Source organism: Diabrotica undecimpunctata, chromosome 6 (genome assembly GCF_040954645.1).
Source record: "Diabrotica undecimpunctata isolate CICGRU chromosome 6, icDiaUnde3, whole genome shotgun sequence".
NCBI lineage: Eukaryota > Metazoa > Arthropoda > Insecta > Coleoptera > Chrysomelidae > Diabrotica > Diabrotica undecimpunctata.
In genome coordinates, this window is record NC_092808.1 from 141,922,303 (window position 1) to 141,942,580 (window position 20,278).

The 20,278-nt window shown below is 34.1% G+C and overlaps 2 protein-coding genes across 2 annotated transcripts in view; one reads left to right on the forward strand and one right to left on the reverse strand.

The window, feature by feature from the left end:
- Window positions 1-238: 238 nt before the first annotated feature.
- On the forward strand, window positions 239-7,222 carry Sgf11 (SAGA associated factor 11kDa). The gene is made up of 4 exons (XM_072533840.1): window positions 239-396; window positions 458-751; window positions 2,407-2,665; window positions 6,920-7,222. The coding sequence occupies exons 2-4, from the start codon at window positions 503-505 to the stop codon at window positions 7,162-7,164; spliced, it is 753 nt and encodes a 250-aa protein (XP_072389941.1). The 5' UTR covers window positions 239-396; window positions 458-502; the 3' UTR covers window positions 7,165-7,222.
- An 8,743-nt stretch (window positions 7,223-15,965) lies between these two features.
- Window positions 15,966-20,278, reverse strand: part of LOC140443995 (uncharacterized) — a 134,377-nt gene continuing 130,064 nt past the window's right edge. The window contains exons 15-21 of the mRNA XM_072535557.1: window positions 19,105-19,407; window positions 18,863-19,042; window positions 18,193-18,462; window positions 17,859-18,110; window positions 17,261-17,487; window positions 16,961-17,203; window positions 15,966-16,308 (exon numbers count right to left, since the gene is read on the reverse strand). Of these exons, the coding sequence (XP_072391658.1) occupies window positions 16,174-16,308; window positions 16,961-17,203; window positions 17,261-17,487; window positions 17,859-18,110; window positions 18,193-18,462; window positions 18,863-19,042; window positions 19,105-19,407 (1,610 nt within the window). The 3' untranslated portion in view covers window positions 15,966-16,173. The remainder of the gene's footprint in view (window positions 16,309-16,960; window positions 17,204-17,260; window positions 17,488-17,858; window positions 18,111-18,192; window positions 18,463-18,862; window positions 19,043-19,104; window positions 19,408-20,278) is intronic.

Genomic DNA, 20,278 nt, shown 5'->3' on the forward strand with positions numbered 1-20,278 from the left:
TTAAATATAAAAAAGAACTGACTTGATTAAACTTAAAATGCCAGTCACACTTAAACGAGTGATATAGGTATATTTCTTACAGATAATAATTGCCCAAAAATAAATTATTGCAAAATTGCAAAAATTGCATTTGAAAACAAGCGCTCCTGTGACTTCATTATTAACCCTTGTCTAAGATGAACCCCAATTGATTTTACAGCTTGCGACATCTATTTTTATATAAAGGAATCACTCTCAAGAAGCAAAATCTAGTCAACAAAAATTTAATCCATCCAGCTGTCAACTCAACATGTCAATACAATTTTATCAAGGTCAGAATATAATAACATATTTTTGAGGAAATCCTTTCACGAAATACGAAATAATGATATTAATACGACCACAGCTATAAAATTGGTAAAGTACAAAATAAAATAAGAACAAAAAATTTTTATATAAAAATCTGTTACATTTTTAGGTTAACTTTCACTTACCTTGAAAGGTATTCGGCGGTAAATTTGAAATGTCAGAAAGGAAAAGTAAATTTGGTCAGAAACAACTGTTTAATTATTTGTCAAAAGATTTTCATGAGTTAGTCAATAACAAACAAGCGATGAGAGCTGCAACGGAAACGTTCTTGAACAATTTAATAGACGAATTAACTTTAGGAATAATATTTGATGTACATAGGAAACACAAAATAAATGCTTTTGATTTAGATGTAGATGAAAATAGTGAAGATGTTGATGCAGTAGACTTTGAATATCTGTCGGTAATTACATATAACATAATATTTAAAACCTTTATTCATGAATAAGTGAAATTAGTGAAATGAATCTAAGAATCAATTATAAAAAAAATTAAAGATCCATAAGTCTATACTCAATGTCAGTGATGCCAGTTTGAATTATATTTAATTATCACTAAGTGATGTTCTACTACACTGAAATTTATAAATCTTATTCTTCTCTTAGATCATATCTTCATGTTGTATTTAATATCTTAGAATTATTATGCCTTGTAACAAGCTGTTTGTTATTTAACGAGGATGCTTCTTTGTCCCAGAAACCATTTTTCAACCATTTACTGTTGTTTTTTCACAGTATACTGAAGCAATATGTAATGTTAAAACCATTATTTTGCTAAATCATCCCAACAAATTAAACTCATAAGTGTCATTGCTTTGTAAAGTATTACTTTTTTCTACCAAGAGAGTTTATGACATTACCTTGGAGATTTTCAGATGTCATAAACACTTTAATATCAAACATTTTCAGAGTATCAAACATCAAAATTTTATGAAAATATAATTGTGGAAAAAATGTATGTTAAATGTTACAAAAATAAATATTGTTTAGATAAAATATTTCTTCCTTGTGCTCTAATTACTACTTGCATCCTTCTTAATATGCTACTAATTAAGAATTTGAATGAATGTGAAGTTCTTCTATTGTACTTGGACCAGGATTTATTCTCCTTTTGCACCATTTTAGACCTTCATATATGTGCTCTATCAAATTTAAGTCTGGTCTATAGGGTGGCTAATTTAAAGTTTGAATAAAACCTGAATTTAGATAATAAGTCACTAAGCTACTATGACATGTGTGGTTGAGCAATAGCAAGTCATATTATTCTGTATCTGTATCAATTACACCAACATGAACATATAGTAAAACATGATCTTGGAGTGTGTTGGCAACATACCTATCTACAAGTATTCTTCCAATCATTTCCATGAATATATAACATTCTTCTCAACTAATATCTCTCCAAAACTTCACTAAAACTATGAATGAGTTCAAATTGGCATATTATTTCACCAAACTTCTGTATATTTTTCCAGCACTACACTTTTTATTGGCCTGTTTTAATCTTCTGACCATTTTTTCACTAATGCTAATTGTCTTAAGAGTATCAATTTATGTATGTAGCATGTGTATCAATTTCCTTGCATACATTGTGGTGATTTACCAGTCTCTCACCTCCGTTTTCTATATATTTTTATATATATTTTCGATATTTTTTTGAGGTTTGTTAGACTAGTTTTTTCGGCTTTCTGTAAGATGTCTTTTATTCTTAAGGATTTGAAATGTCTTGACTGTTGACCAGTGTTTTTTATCTCCATTTATCTTTAAAGGGTTCATTGGTGTTGTTACATAATGTTGACAGCTTTATATTATCTACAAATTTGATATATCTGTATTTTTATATCTCTTTGTATTTTGTAAAGGTCCTTCCTTGCAAACCACCTATTAGAGCAGAGTGATCACATTGAGTTTAATTTACTAAAATCCAAGCCAGTGGCATAATTCTCATTATTTTTACAATTAGATTTTTTTTACTAACTTATAATTTTTTTAATGTTATTAATCATATAAATTCATTGATTATATGTATAAACAGTTTTTAATAGAGGTATTTTCTCAGCATAATACAAAAAAGAACCAAGACTGCGTCTGTCCCAATTGTGATCGAGCTGTAGCTGCCACGAGATTCGCCTCACATCTAGAAACCTGCATGGGTCTGGGCCGGACATCGAGAAATGCTTCGCGACGAGCTGTTTGCAACAGTAAGGATAATACAACATATAGCGGATTACCAAGTGATGATGACGATGATGTCAATTGGGGTTCAGTTAAACAACGGAAAAAGAAAAAGGACAAAAACGGAACTAAAAAGAGTAGAGGTCAGTATATTAAAAGTGACAGTATCCATCTGCCTCTTCATTAGTAATATGTCACGAATTATAAAAGGTTTACTAGTCAGTAGAAGTTGGGTTAATTGCGATATTTTTTCTGTTTAAAACTTTGCTAAGATATCTATAGTTTTTACTATTTTTCGGGTTTCACTAATCACAAAATCTACTCTGGCTTTTTTTAACATGTTCAAAACATACTGACTATTAACCTAGAACCATTGTCTGCAGTATAAGAATTGAAGCAGTGTTTTTTGTGGCCGATTGCAGCTTATCTTCTTTCTTTTTCTAATTCGATGACCACATCTCAAAGGCTTCGAAACATTTAAGCATGGCCTCACTTAGAGTCCACGTCCACTCCATATAGTAGCACTGAGGTGCTACTATATGGAGTGATTATGAGTAAACGAAATGAGGTGATTATGATAACAATGGATTTACAAGCTGTAAAAACAGCTCCGCATTTGAACGCAACCGCCATTTATTTCAAAACCAAATTAAGCTGTCCTAACCTCACCCTTTATAATGTTGCCTGCCATGACTGTACCTTTTATTTGGTTCGCAGAAGTTGATGCTGATCTATGTGGATCAACTTTTGTATCATGCATTGTGGACTACTTAAAGGAAAATTGAAAATACCACTTATAACATACAGTGATAATTGCACCTTCCAAAATCGGAATGCAGTATTAGCAAATGCTTTACTCAATTTATCAATTCTATACAATGTACCAATCAAAAATTTTTTGAAAAAGGTCATTCCCAAATGGAAGTAGATTCAGTCCACAGTTGTATTGAGCATAAGCTCAAAAATAGAAAAATTTATTTACCAAGTGATTTTCTAAGAGCCACTGAAGAAGCAAGAATAAAACCAACACCATATAAATATATACAATTAGAATATACTTTTCTTGACAATTATTCTTTGGATGAGCATAACCGTTACAAATCTATAAGATCTGGTAGATGAATGGCAGTCATGAATTATAGTTCTGAGGGAATCATTCAGGTGAAGTTTGATACAGATAATCCTTGGGTCAATCTACCTTGTAGATTAAAGACAATGGCCCTCATAGAACATCTATCCATCTATTCTGACTTCCGTTTTGTTGTTTTGGTAGATGTTTTCGATAGTTTTTATAATATTTAGGGGAACTTCTCTATTATACAGAAGATGGATTACATCTTTGAGTCTTACTCTGTCAAACGCTTTCTTTAGGTCAATCAGACACAGAAATGCTGGTCTATTATACTCTAGTGATTTCTCAGTCATTTGCTTTATAACGAATATTGCATCTCTACACGATCTTCCACTACGAAAACCCTGTTGTTTATGTGCTAAACTTATTGTCTGATTTATTAGCACTGTATTTAACAAGTTTATACCTCTGTAGTTTTCTGGCTGTTTTTTATCTCCTTTTTTTGAACAATAGAATTAGTTCGCTCGTTCTGCATTCTTCCGGTATTTTATTGTGATTTATAATTTTAATAATCAATGTTGTTAATTGTTCTGTCATTGCTGCTCCACAATATTTTAGTAATTCATTATCCAAAGATGTATAGTGAAAAGTTGAAATTAACAAAGAAAAAATAGTTGCACTTACAAGAACTAAAAAGTGTTGTTCCTAAAGATTACCATTCCTATTATGACTCACTTTTCTTTGAGGACAATTAAGAATCTTATGTAATTTTTTGCATTTGTTTTGAAAAATGTTTTTTTGCTTGACTAATATTCTTTTCCTAATATTCTTAATTTCAATTAAACAAATTCTTTTATCCAATCTTATTTATCAGTCTTGAACCAAAATATCCATGCTATATCTCCTATTTATAGAAAATGTGCCGACAATAAATTAATTTCAAAACTTTCAGTTGATTTTATCTGAACTTACATACATTTTTACATGTATTTACTACAAAACAAGTCAAAATCCTAAAAAAGGTTTTTCGCCTATCATACAAAACTCATGTTACAGCACATATGAGGTATTGTCACATGAACGATGATATCTTCTTCGTCATAGTCTTGTGTGGGTGTATACACTTATAATACATTTACATTTATTGTTGTTGTTTGTATTTGTAACATTTTTGTGACATTTTTGTGTTTTGAACTAACTTCTCTTGAATATTATACAATGATTTCATCTATAGTTACTTTGCCAAATCGTGGCCATCTCATTTCACTTATTCCAAGGATACTTCTACCTGGCCACTTAATTTCTTTAATAGTGATGTTCATGCTTTTTAAATTACATGTAACTATTTTCCTCTCTTCAGAAAATGTATTCACGCTTCCAGCTGATCGTGATATTCTTAGCACCCTTAGGTTGACTGCTGCTATAGCAGCGGTGCAACTTATAGATTTTGGAAACGCTAAATTTATTTTATATATATATATATATATATATATATATATATATATATATATATATATATATATATATATATATATATACACTCGCGATCATAAAATCCGGGTCACCTTGAAAATCACCGATATTTCATTTTTAACGAGCTTTATCGTACATAATAATAACACAAATACAAACTAATGCATGTTTCTGAGAATTGTTGCGGTTTCCTTTGTAACAAAGAATTCCAATAGTGCCGATTTCGCGGTAAAGTGCACACTTCCCAAAATGAACGCTACCTGTAACTCCGCTTGTTTTAAATGTCTCGTTTGTACTTCGACTTTCTGTTCAAATGCAACGGACAAACGTTTATTATTGCCACCATTAGTGTATATTAGTGCCATTATTAGTGTTTATTTTTTGACAAAAATGTCTTTGACTGTTGTTGAAACGGCACAAATTGTTGCACTTGTGGAAGACGGTCACACTCAACGGCAAGTCGCAAGAACTGTTGGCGTAAGCCTTTCTACGGTTCAACGGGTGCTTCAACGCTTTCAGGAGGCAAGTTTGCTAACCAGGCGACCTGGCTCTGGACGAAGAAGAACGACCAAGGCACTAGATGACCGTTTCCTTGTGTTTCAGGCTTTACGAAACCGGACCTCAACTGCGGTTATGCATCAAAATCGTCTAGAGGAAGTACGAAATCGCAATTTTAGTGTTGCAACAGTCAGAAGAAGACTTCGTTCTTCTTCACTATCTTCTCGGGTAATGGCTAGAGGACCGCCACTTCGCCGGGTGCCTCGAGTTGCACGACTAGCTTTTGCTCGATAATACGCGCATTGGGGAATTAACGATTGTAGCAAAGTGTTATTCTCAGATGAATCCCGTTTCTGCCTAACTGGATCTGATGGACGTGTAAGAGTTTGGAGGAGAACCGGTGAACGATTTTCACAAGCTTGCATTGCTCCAAGAATGCCATTTGGTGGAGGCTCGGTCATGGCTTGGGGAGGTATATCTTCCGACTTCCACACAGAATTACCCTTCATTGAAAATGGGTCCCTAACTGCACGAAGGTACATTACGGAGATTCCGGAAGAACATGTTATGCCCAACATGGCAGGGCTTGGAGAAAACGCCGTTTTTATGCAGGACAACGTGCCACTGCACGTTGCCAGGATTAGTATGTAATACTTGGACGAAGTTGGAATTACGAGGGTACCCTGGCCAGCTAGGTCTCCGGACCTGAATCCCATCGAACATCTCTGGGACGATTTGAAAAAACGTATTCAAACCCATACACTTCCTCCTAACAACGCACAGGAGTTTAAGGATCTTTTAGTGAGAAAGTGGAATAACATACCACAACATGTAATCCGGAGAAAAATTGAGAGTATGCTTCGTCGTCTGCAAGAGGTTATTAGAGCAAGTGGAGGCAATACACGACATTAGTCATTAAAATTTCACTTACATTTTACCACGTTCTGTATTTTCCATTTTTTTTTTTCGTATGTCTGTTTTATCAACAATTTGACTTGTTTTCTGTTTTTTTCAATAAAGACAATGAAAAACCATTTTTTTTCTTTCAAAACAAACATTGATGACAAATAAAAAATACATTAGCCAAAAAAAAGGTAATTACTGCACCAGAGGTAAAAATATTTAAGAAACTTGAAATTTTCAAGATGATCCGGATTTTATGATCGCGAGTGTATATAATATGATATAATACGCTGATATAATACATTAATAGAGAAATTTATATTGAAGACATAGGGGAATTTATATTTTGTATGTGAATTTATATTTCATGTTTTTCTTATTCCATAACGTTATAATAAACAAATTTAAATTTCCGTTTCTTTATAAAAAAGTGTTACAATTTATTTTTTAGGTACACCTAAAAAGAACTACGACCAATCTGATTCAATCGACTCATTAAACGTTGATATCGAAGGAGAAGATGAAGAACTGACCAATCTTAGGGATATCTTAAGACTTCAAGATCACTCAAACAGTACCTCTCCAGCTGATTCAGCTTCTAGTTCTGGATCGTCGAAGAAAAAAGAAAAATCGAAAAACAAAAAGTCCAATAAAAGGGAGAGACGTTCTCCTAGCCCTAATTCAACTTTAGACTAAATATCCTATATAGTATTATTGGTTGTGATTTTGTTTAGATGTAAATTCATTTTTATTACATCGTTGTTTTATTTATGGCCACATTTTGGGATCCTGGATATTATCCTACTTTTCATATTTGTGTGAGGTTATTCCGACTTTTTTGAAGTTATTTGATCATACAATAACATTCGGGATTGAAGAACAAAATATTCCTATTCCATAACACGTTCTCTGCCAAGCATACCTATTTTCTAATGCCTCTATGTGCCAACCGTCTTTTTAAACAAAGTACTCCTGGGTTACTACAGTTTTATCAATGCACATGTCCCAACTGATAAAAAACCAGAAGAAAGAACAGTTCTTTGAAGACCTAGAGCAAGCCTACAGGAGATATCCCAGAAATGACATTAAGATTGTATTAGGTGACATGAATGCAATAATAGGACGAGAGCGAGTGTTCATGCCCACGATAGGAAAGCATTGCCTACTCAACATCAGTAGCGATAATGGATTACGACTGATAAACTTAGCAGTAGCACTAAATATGACAGTCGCTAGTACCTATTTTGAACACAAGAATATACACAATGTAACCTGGACCTCTCCTGATGGAAGTCAGATTGATCACATCTTAATAGATTCAAGGCATGGAACAGACGTAATAAACTGCAGAAGTTATAGAGGCGCAAGCATAGACTCAGATCATTGCCTAGTGATCTCAACATTGAGGGTTAGAACTTCAAACTCCAGTAAAGAAAATAAAATGAATAGAAAAAAATGGAATATGCAAATCTGCGAAATTGCAGAACTGTACTCGGAAAACATTATCAACAGGTTAAGGAATCAAAATGTAAATGAAGAAGGCGTGACAGATATATACTCCTACTGGACCAAAATAAAGGAAGACATTGAAGCAGCAGCGAAAGATGAAATAGGAACAGAAATTTGTGCCCGTAAAAATCATTGGTTTGACGAGATGAATGCAAAAATGCAAGAAAAGAAAAAAATAAAGCCTACAGAAAGATGCTTACCCGACGAACTAGAACAACTGTAGAGCATTACCAGACAAAGAGAAGAGATAAAAGAAAACAACGAAACAACTTAAATATATAGAAAACCTCAACAGAGAGAGACAGAATTCAGAGAAATGTTTAAAGCAATGAAACAGCTAGGAATACCAAATCAGTTGGTAAATTTAACAAAACTAACTTTTGAAAAAGTTGAATGTAGAGTACGAATTAGACAGTCCAGGGGGAACTGTCTGAACCTTTTAAAACAAATAACGAGCTGCGCCATAGAGACCCTATCTCCTGTATACTGTTCAATATGGCTCTGAAAAAAGTAATACGTATGTCATAAATCACAACCACTGGTTCAGTTTATAATAAATCAGTGCAAATCCTGGCCTATGCTGATGATATCAATATTGTTGGGAGAACGGAAAACGCTCTAGAAGAGACGTATATGGCTCTAAAAGAATCAGCTACAAAATTGGGTTTAATAATAAACACCAACAAAAAGAAGTATATGAAAATAAACACGCAACCACAAATACTACGAGCACTGGTTATAGAAAACGACGTCATCGAAGCAGTGAACGAATTAGTATACCTGGGAGCGCCCCTTAACACTGAAAATAATACTACCGCAGAATTTGCACGGATAACAAATGCTATTTTGGGCTCAACCTCCTCCTTAAATCCACAATTATATCGAGAAATACAAAAATAAAACTCTACAAAACAATAATACGCCCAGTGCTAATATATGGTTAAGAGACCTGGACTCTAACAAAAAATAATGAAAACATGTTAGGATGTTCCGAAAGAAAAGTACTAAGGCGAATTTATGGAGCAGTGAATGACTATGGAGTGTGGAGAAGACGATACAACTTCGAACTTTATAGAATGAATATACCAGGAACCTGATATCGTAAAACATATTAAGATAAGACGTCTGAGGTGGATAGGGCATGTAATGCGGATGGAACAAAATGACCCAGCTAGAAAAACGCTCGTTGATAGACCCATTGATCAGAAGACCTAGAACAAGGTTCCTTGATAACATCGATGAAGACATGAGAAATATGGGAATACGCGCTTGTCGGAGAAAGGCGATGGATAAGGACGACTGGAGAGAAATTCTTGAGGAGGCTAGGACCCACGTAAGGTTGTAAAGCCAGAATGATGTTGATGGTGGTTAACAGTAAGATTCGTGTAAAGTGGAGAACTTGTTTATTATTTTCTTCGACTTTCTGGACTGCTGTAGCTGTAATACAAGTTATTGTGTTTTTATTTTTGGTTAAAAATCAACTAGGAATAGGGGAGAGTCCCTAAAACAGGGATGCATGGTAATATGGGGACATTCAAAATTTCAGTAATAGAGTGGGGAATTGACCACCGAACGACGCGTGGGTGTTCTTAGTTGCCTACTAACCAGTTTGCAGTAAGTAGTCGAGGTGTGAGCTTATGTTTGTTTGTTTAAACATGGGCTTTATGGCTTTCCAAGGCGGCACCCCCAATTAGCATTACGTAATCCTGAAAAAACTTCACTGGCAAGAGCAAAAAGGTTTTAATCGAGCAGCAGTAGTAGCAAACGTAGATGAAACCGGCATTATGACTGTACCTAACAGGCCTTCCAGAATCCTTGATCTGCGTGGTAAAAAGCAAGCGGGTTGTTGAGGTGTACTGGTGACTTTAGAAACCTGTATGAATGCTGCAGGGAATTTTATGCCAGGGATGTTTGTATTTCACCGTAATAAAACAAATTCGCTCTTACTGGATGGTGCCCCACCAGGGTCATCTGAAGTGTATTATGAGACTAGTTGGATTACCAAAGCAAACTTTATTGTATGGTTTAAAAAGTTTATTGAGTTTTCTAATCCTGGACCTCAAAAACCAGTGCTGCTTATTCTTGATAGTCACAGTTCCCATACCAAAAGTTTAGAACTCCTTCATCTTGCTCGGGAAAATAACGTTATAATATTATGTTTTCCATCACACACCACACACCGATTACAACCGCTCGATGTCTCATTTATGGCAAAACTTAGTTCATTTTACGCACAAGAGGTTAAAAAATGGTTGCTTAATCACCCTGGCAGGGGTGTTACAATTTATCAAATTAGACAACTAGTCAATGCTGCTTTTTCAAGAGCAGCTAATGTTCAAACCGCAGTGAAGGGATTTGAAAAAACAGGAATATATTCTTTCAAAAGATATGTATTCCCTGATTACCTGTTTGCCCCGTCAGATACCACAGAACAACCAAATCACAATTCTGAGCAGCAGATATCATGCGCCACTACTACCAACACCACAAACAATAGAACAGAATATTCTACTTTTTCAAGTGGAACTTTTCCTTCTAACGACGCTTCTCCTGAGCCTTATAAAGAAACTTCTCCTGAGCCCTCTACTTCAACAGGTGAGTCTACGTCATCCAAATCAGCTTTTCTGCTTTCACGAAAAATTTTGATGCCCCCAACTCAAGAAAAGGAGCGTGTAAAAAGCAATAGTAACAAGAAAAAAGGTAAAACTGTCATATTAACATCGTCACCATACAAGGCTGAACTAGAGGCCGAAGAACAGGAGTGCCAAGAGAAACAAGAGGTTAAACAAAAAAAGACCTTTTCAACAAAAATAAAAAATCTGCTACTTCCAGTGATAATCTATTAAAGGAAAGAAAGACTAGAGAACCAGTCCTGCTGCTGCCCAAGAAAATGAAACAAAACAATGGTTTGTCTATACAAAATAAGTGTAAAAATAAAAACTGTCAGGCTGAAGATTCTGATATGTCCTCTAATGAAGACGAGGAAGAAGAAGCTTGCATTTTTTGCAACGAGATGTACAAAGGAGATATACAATCGATCGGGAAGGTTGGATTCGTTGCTGCAAATGTGGTGGCTGGGCACATGAAGCTTGTTCAAGCTGTGAAGATAATGTTGACACTTATATGCGATTTTTGTTTATAGTTTGATTTTTATTTTTTAATACTGATCATTCTGTCATACTGAACCTACTGTATAATAATGTTCAATACTTCATTACATGTTTAATTAAAAAATAACCTTATATTTCCATGTAACCCATTTTAGCCACCCTCTCTTGAAAAACGAGGTATTTGCACATTTTCAAAAATGTCTATTTCTGTCCTTACGTAATTTTGAAGACCCACTTTAACTACATAATTATGTAAAATATTTTATTTATTACAAATTTTCATTTTATGTCACAAAATGTGATGGGGTCCCCATTTTGGGCAACTCTCCCCTAAGTAGAACTAGATATTTTGTTTATCAGCAAACAGTAATTATATTTAGATGAACAAGTTTTTGTTTTTATTGCATCAAAATAGACTTTATTTTTGTCTAGGTACCTGTTGTACTGAATGTTGGTCTAGGAATTCAGAAATGTTTATTTTTATCGGTGAATATAAAACGAGTTGGTTGACAATAAAATTTATGTAAAAAAACTTGTTTGTTATTTACTTCGACATTCTGGATTGCTGTAGCTGTAATACAAGTTATTGTGTTTTTATTTATGGTTAAAAATCAACTAGGAATAGGTAGAACTAGATATTCTGATTATCAGCAAACAGTAATTATATTTAGATGAACAAGTTCTTGTTTTTATTGCATCAAAATAGACTTTGTTATTTTTGTCTAGATACCTGTCATTCTGAATGTTGAGGAATTCAGCAATGTTTACATTTATGGGTGAATATAAAACGAGTTGGTTCATAATAAAATTCAAGTAAAATGGAGAACTTGTTTGTTATTTACTTCGACATTTTGGACTGCTGTAATACAAGTTATTGTGTTTTTATTGTTGATTAAAAATTCTGTTTAACATTAAAATATCGGAAAATAATTAATTACCTGTCAAATTCACGTTGGATATTATAGCTAGTCGTAGATAGTAAGAATGATGAGAATATGTAATCGATTATAGTTGATAAGTAGGTGATTTTATTAGGTCCAGTTTTTTTGTAGGCCAAATAATTAGTTCACAATTACTTAATTATTTTTAGGCATGATGCTAGCTAGAAAAAGGTGGAAATATGCAGTCAAAGAAGATCTAGAGAAAATGGGAGTGCGACAATGGGAATTACTGGCACAGGAACGACAAACATGGAAGGCAATAGTAAACGCGGCAAAGACTCACGAAGAGTTGTAGCGCCATTGATGATGATGATGATGCTAGCTGACACAAAATTCGAATTACTTATTTTTTAGATAAAAACTAATGTAACAGAGAGGAAATCGTTTGTAGATTATTATAAAACTAATTAGTTGTTTGTAGGGTCAACTAATTAATGACAAAACAGTTAAATTTTTTCTGAGCCCGGCGCCATCTGACAGTAGAGTGCCAGATAAACTATTACTCAAGAGCGGACTCATTTATCAGATCGAAAATTGATTGTAGATTGTTCTCAAGCTATTTTCTTGTGGCATGTTTAATACAATTTAATATTTTTACTAGGAATAAGTCACAATTTATTTTAAAAAAAGTTTATTTTTGACGTTTTGATTTCCATTTCGGATTTTGAGAACGATTTCGAATATCAGCTGGAATCTTTTGAGTGGCCAAACGAGTATTTATACAATTCTTATTAGATTGTGTAACAAATCGTATTGTTAGAATAGTTAACTTTTTCTAAAATGAACTGTTTTGGACAGTGGCGGCTGGTGTGGTAAAATTTTGGGTAGGCCAAGCCAGCAAATTACATAGCTATGGTCATGGGGTCATGACCCCCCCCCCCAACTAATTTTTTAATGATTTCTCTGTTCATTTTAACTTCTGCGTTGTATCTAATTTTTACGATTTTTTATTTTTCATCTAGCAAATCGCGAACAGAAAACGCCCTCTTCTGTATATCCTTAACGGACAGCAAATTACTTAAATGTTCCTTGCAACTGGAATGTTTTTTTAAGGAGGCAGACATATTTTTTAAATCAAAGTATCCTTCACAATTCTATACATATTTCTTATTAGAAAATAACAAACACGGCCAACAATATAGTCTGTTCTTCGTAATACTTCTAGACAACCATTTGTAGATATCATACCAAGAGCAATTAAAAGTACGCACCTTTTTCCCATCTTTTTGGTCAATTCGCAATGTTGGAGTAGGCCTTTCATCCATAATAATTTTTTTTTTCTATCACTTTCAGTTCTTCTAGATAATGGCGATTCCAATAGTGAAACAACAATGCCCAAACACTCACTATCAACATTACTATTACTGCAACCTGGTAAAGCGTCATAAAAACTCATTTTTATGTATCAGTTATAAAACAATCTCACATATATAAGTTGCATACAATCAGGCGATATAGAAATCACGCAAATGTGATTTTTTTTCTTCGAATTTTACGAATTTTTTTAAATTTATTTGGGCAACCGTGCACTTGTTTGCAATTGTGTTGTTTGTTTAAAAATATGTTACAATTATAGATTATGTTACATATTTTTTTATTATAATTTAAAAGAAAATTTATATTACAATTCGATAATTACATTACAAGTGACAACGATAGTCATCGTAGGCCCGATCGTCTGGTGCCTAAACAGCAAGCATAAACACGACAATATAAATCGTTGTCCGGCAAGCTGCTTAACTTCAAACGCTTTTTGTACGGGGATCTTATGTGAGCTGGAACAGCTAGTTCCGATCGGGCCTATTAATGATATTTAAAATGCCTGAATACGATTCGATGCTTTCTGTGGTAATATAATAACTTAGTTGTTTTAACGGACGCTAATGTATTGAGTGATTTAGTACATTTAAAAGTTATTTACATGCGTTAACATAATTTTTAAATATATTTTTTTCAATTTTAAAGCTCTTAAAATTATTGGGTAGGCCCGGCCTATCCTGCCTACCCCCAAAAGCCGCCACTGGTTTTGGATTACTATTTCTCTATAAACCAACAGTAAATATGGAAAACACACGAAAAACTTTTAGTCAATGGGAGTCAATTATCAGTTAGAATTATATTAAATATAAGATACAAAATTTTCAAGTAACTAAAACTTCCCCTCTATAATATTAGTGTAACTATCTTAATGATTATAATAAAGTGTTGGGTCAATCAATCAATCAGTTTATAATGTTCTACGCCGTCTTCTGATTTCCAGTCTCCATTTATCTCGGTCGTTCTAAAGGTTTTCTTCAACTCTCCTCTCCCTTAAGTCTTTATCGATTCCTTCTCTCCAACTTAATCTCGGTCTACCTTGCTTTCTTCTTCCATGGGGTGTCTAGTTCAATACTTTCTTTGGTATTATGTGTTCATCCATTCTTTGGACGTGTTCATACTATCTTAATTTATTTATTCTGTTGTCCTCTGTTATATTGTTCTTAACACCCATAACTTCTCGTGTTCTTTCGTTTCTAACTCTGTCTAATCTTGATTTTTCAGCTGCTCTTCTACAGAAGTCCATTTCTGTTGTTTCTAATGCTTTTAAGTTTTTTCCTTTCAGTGACCATACCTCACTTCCATATGTAACAATGTTTTTTATAATGCTGTTATAGATTTTGTTTTTGTTTTCTTTGGAGATTGTTTTACCCCACAATACACTGTTTAATTGTCTGATGGCTTGTCTTCCCTGGTTATTTCTATGTTTAGTTTCTTCGTCTGATTTGCCATCGTTGGTTATTTGCATGCCTAAATATTTGTATTTTTGACAGTGATTTATTTCTCGCTGTATTTCTTCCAAGATTAGATTTTGTTGAATTCCCCCAATACATGTATTCCGTTGGGCCATCACTATCTGGTTGTCTGTAAAACTCAATGTGTACAATATTGCGTCGTTTAGAGGAATTTCCATGTTTCTGCATTTTCTTTTCTACGTCTTCATCGCTTGCTCCGAGTAGATCTTAAACAAAGTAGGAGACACGCAGCATCCTTGTTTTTTGCTGATAGTGAAACCCTTGGATACCTCCTGACCTTTCTGTATTTTACTTGTGTTGTTCTTGTAGAGGTCTTGAACAGCCTTGATTAAGGTTACACTAATATTTATTTTCTCGAGAGCTTCCCAGAATTTTTGTTGTGGCACACTATCATAAGCTTTTTTAAGGTCCACGTAGAGGAGATGTATTGGTGGATTTCGTGCTACTTTTTTTTCGATTAGCTGGGTAACAGTAAACAGATAGTCAATAGTTGATCTACCTGCTCTAAAACCAGCCTGTTATTCGGCCTCCATATCACAGAATTCATCTTCCATTCTCTTTTTGATGAGTTTCCCGTAAACTCTCGAGATGGTGCTAAGGACTGCCATTCCTCGATAATTGTCACATACATTTTTACTTCTCTTCTTATGTATTGTCGTGACAAACGATGTCCTCCACTCCACCGGTATACTCTCTCCGTTAATACATTTTTGGTAAAGGCTGGCTAGCTGCTTGTATAATTTGCTTGTGTCATACTTAAATAAGCTCAGGTGGGATATTGCCAGGGCCTGGTGATTTTCTATTCTTTAATGCTTGGCATACTCGTGCTACTTCTTTGTCGTCAATCCTAATTGGGTAAGCTATTGTATGTACTTGCACCTCTGATTGTGTTTGAGGTGTTTGCAAATATTCTGCCCTTTCTTCCGCCAGTAGATTTGCGAAGTATTTGTCCCATTTATCTAGGCTGATCGGTGGGATGATGTCTTTAGTCTTATCTTGTCGAAGAGATCGAAGTATTTTCCAGCTTTCGGTGCTTCTGCTAACCCCCAAGTAAGTATTTATTCTGAAGCAGTTTATTTCCCAGCTTTCCTGGATAGTGTGGGTGTTGGGTACCTACCTGATATGGTGTTGTAAAAAAATTAGAGTTAAACTTATATACAGAATTTATTTTCATAAATAACTTAAAGACAGCCGTATAGGTTAAACTGTACAAGAAAATACACACTATGAAGTCTTATAATTAACTTTCTAATCACAAAAGGTTCTTATAAAATGGCATATTAATAATTGTTCTTCAAAATTATTGTAGTAAGGTACTATATTACAATTATTGCTAGTAACATCCAAAGAATATTAGGTGTTGCTTATGCTGGATTTTTTTTGTAAGAGTCCTTTTTCGTTGGGCAGCTCAATGTATATTGGTTGGTTGGTAGCTGTTATAAATCTGTTTTCTGGGGGAATTTTTTCCGGATTCAAACTGTTGGTCATCTAAAAAGTAAATACTCATATTAATTATATATACGTATAATAGATTCATTGAAGATCGTATAAATTTTTAAGTATTTAAATAATTCAGTGTTATATTCATAAATTATTATGTACCACATGGTAGCTAGTAACTAAATACGACAAACATGTCATGGAAAGCAAAGTTCTTTCCAAAATAAATTCACCTTAGATTTAATTTTTCTATTTCTACGACAATTGGGAGAAGAGATATCAAATTTGATATACCGGTCTATGTGTATAGGTATGGTGAAACAAGTATTCGACAAAATAAGGCCAAAAAACATCAGTCAGGACATAAAATCTACCAGAAAGCCCCAGAAAACGAATCAGTGGGTGGTATATATTACACTAATAAAATACACTAAAAGTAACTGTCATTATGCTGCTCCCAAGTATCAGAATTGTTTGATACCAAATAACTAGTAGTATACACATTTATATGGTTTCCCTTGTATCACAGTTTTTTCCAATAAAGTCATTTACTTTCAGATTTATTTCACTTATGGTCTTAGCTATTGTTTGCCGAAATTGGAAAAACCTATTTTAACAATGTTAGGTTAGGTTAGGTTACCGCAAGACTATAACGCACATCTCTACAATTAGAAGTGCATACGAAGTTATAATGACTTACTTTTCTTCTATACAGGAGCACCAACAGAGTCAAAACACAAATAACAAATGCAGAAGCTGCTGCTGTTACAATTAGCGCAGTGTGGTAAGGAACAACAACAGATACCGGCGATTGAGCAACAACTTCCCGTTGTTCCAATGCGATCAGATTATCTGAATTAAGTCCATCTTGCGAAAGGAGTTTGTGGATTACTCTGGATCTTGTTATGTCTGCTGTCAAGCCTGGTAATCTTTGTTGCATAATCTAAAAGAAAGAAAATAAATAAATTAAAATATTCTTGATAATATATGTATAGCTTACCATTTGTTCAAGTTTGTAAGCAATGTCAACTTTATTGCTACCAATTAGAGAGAATTTAATATACAGAGCATCAGGTGTGGTGGATGCTTTAATTCCTTCACTGTTAATGTTTCCATGAAGACTTTTGATAACTTTTGTTATTTGATTGACAACAGGAATGGCTGATATATCGTCGAATTCTCCTCTAAATCCAAGCGTTACCTCTGCCTTTTCCACGGGCGTAGTCACTAAAAATATATTTTGATATATTATATCTCTTACATAAATACATATGTATATATAGATATTATATATATAAACAAGTGATTTTTTTAATGAAGGAATAGTTTTCGAACTAATATATATGCTCGAAATAGTCTAAACGAAAAGTTACAAGAAATGGTCTTCTACAAAACTACTTATAATATATTTATTATTACCTAACCGTAAATTTATGTAATAATTAAGGACTGCCTTTTTGAAAACATTTCACAAGTTAAAATAAATTTTTATTTGGTACAGGAACCTGATGATATACCTATTTTTGTCACATGACATCGTTCTTAATTTCACTATATCTAGGAAATTCTATAGTATAAACCATACAAAAAAATCTTACCGCACAATCTTTCTCCTTTTATAAAAGTGCTAGTGTTAGGTAGTTGGTTTCCAGCCTCATCAACACACCAACATGTTTCTTCTTCACACTGAGTAGGTAGGAATTTTCCTTCATCGTCGCATTGGCCACCTAGAGATTGACATCTACCCTTAGACGGTACTTCCCATTTCATCATTTCGTCATCGAGTTTCATATCTGATGGTTCGTCTTCATCGTCAAATGATCCAATTTGCATCATTAATTCTTCCAAAACTAAAACAGATCATTTGAAACATCATTAAATATATTTAAATCCATTATAAAACAAGAAAACCAAATCCCAATTGTAACTCACCCAAATCTGCTTCTGAAACGAAATCGGACCTATCCATCGCCCAATGCCTTGCTTGTCTAAAGTTACACTCTGGTTCTGCTCCTCTGGTTAGAGTACCCTTCAAGGGCTCTCCTTGTGGTGTTACACACCAACAAACGCCAACGTGTTCTAGGCATTGAACAGCTTGCCAAGCTCCAGTTGTGGGTTCACACCTAGGAGTGAACGTTGGTTTCTTGTAATGCTCCGCAGCTTTCTGGTTCTTTTCTCTGAGACGTTCGCACTGAGTTAACACTAAAAACATATATTTATATTGGAAAAAAGTTCACCTCAAAACGCAAAAAAAAGATGCAACTATATTAAAATTTCATATCGAAATTTGACAAATTTTTTCACTTTCTCCAGTCCTATGAACACCTGTCACAATGCCAATGGCCAAGTGGCCATTGGCATTGTGACAGGTGGCCAACTCTCTCTCATTCACCTATATTCTCTCATTTAATATTTATACCGCAGTCAATTTTTGTTAATAAATATTACTCAAACTGTTACCTTCAGTTTGTTGGATCTATATATCGTATATAATATACTTCAAAAATAGTAAAAGAGATTTTTTTCTTTGTGAATTGAGTTAACTGTATACTTAACACATTATTGTTATAAAATTAGTGTTTATTAAAAAATATTCCTGTACCTGGACACACTATGTTGCACATATTTTCTGTATGGAAATTATTATGGTTCCCTTGGCATCCTTTAAATATAAATTGTTCACATTTATTAGTTTTTGAGTTAAAGAAGAATCTCGTTAAGTTTCTGACTTCGGTTTCATCAATACATGCTCCTGCATCTAATGGTTCAAAGCACACATCTCCTAAAATAATATTTAAATTTAGACACTCTTATTACCCACTTTATGTAAAGCTAAATACTTACTAGGTTTAGGGCAACATACGGCATATTCTCCAACAGGGCTTAGTTGGCATTTGTGAGACGACGGACAGTTTTCATAATCAGGTCCACAAGTTACAAGTTCTTCGGTACTTCCCAGTTTTAATGGTTCACCATTTTGGCATGGGTTTTCTTTTTTGGGAAGACACATTGGCACGGGAGGACAAGGCAAGTTGACGCATTCTACTGCTACTAGCCTGCATGTCTCTCCTTCTCCTCTGCAGGTTATCTTCGAACATGGATCGATGCACTCACAAGTTCTACAGCCGTTTTTGTCAATTTCATAGCCTAAAATATATAAACCATAATAAGTTAGAATACTGAGCACCATTAGGAAATGGACTGGTCTAGCACGTCAACGTCAGCTGATCTATTTCGGGCTGCAGTGCATCATAAGAAGATAGCCAACTTTAGATGATGAACAAGCATATTTAGTGAGGCAGGCTGAATCGAAATTATCCTATCATTTGGATTTTTTGTGAAACAGTTCTAGAAGTAATAATGTACTACTCTCAAAACTCACCAGTTTCACTAAAATAAACAAAAATAATGTCTAAATGAAAAAAGGAGAGAATTATCCAAATAACTTCACTCCAAAAGAAGTCAAGCGAATGGTGAGGAGACACTGAAGGAAATTTTGAGGATGCACTTTCTTAACTCCAAAACAAAACTGATACTGTTAGCTACATATGGCAGTTCATTGGTCTAGAGCCCATAACTTACGGTTCTAGAAAAAACCGATATCCTCATTTTCGAAGCGCTCAAAGTTCGTCAAGGTTTGCTTCACGTATATAGTGCTCTTTCTTCAGGTCCGTCAAGGATTTGTCTAGCTGGTGGCATAAGATGTGAAAATTATAAGTCAATAGTGCCTTAAAACATCATTTTGTTTCAATCAGCAATAAAGAAGTTGTGGTTCTAGCATAGTGGCTTGGGAGCCTTAGACACCCAGGGTTGCTATATCACCAGCTCTGAATTCCAGTAATATTTGGACAATAGAGCAGACTCAAAGACTATGAATAGTAAGTACCTAGTATTTTAGTTCTAGAATTTTGTTTTCCGTTATTGTATTTCTCATTTAATAAATTATACTCCCTTTGAAACGCTTTTTAAACTGTTAGTTGGAATAAAAAAGTTACCGTTACTAGAAAACATAAAAGAA

Bases quoted from the DNA above. Each gene is read 5' to 3' on its own strand.
- Sgf11 (XM_072533840.1), top strand. From the start codon at position 503: ATGTCAGAAAGGAAAAGTAAATTTGGTCAGAAACAACTGTTTAATTAT. The intron at 752-2,406 runs GTAATTACATAT...GTATTTTCTCAG, and splicing joins TAGACTTTGAATATCTGTCG to CATAATACAAAAAAGAACCA. The intron at 2,666-6,919 runs GTCAGTATATTA...TTTATTTTTTAG, and splicing joins CGGAACTAAAAAGAGTAGAG to GTACACCTAAAAAGAACTAC.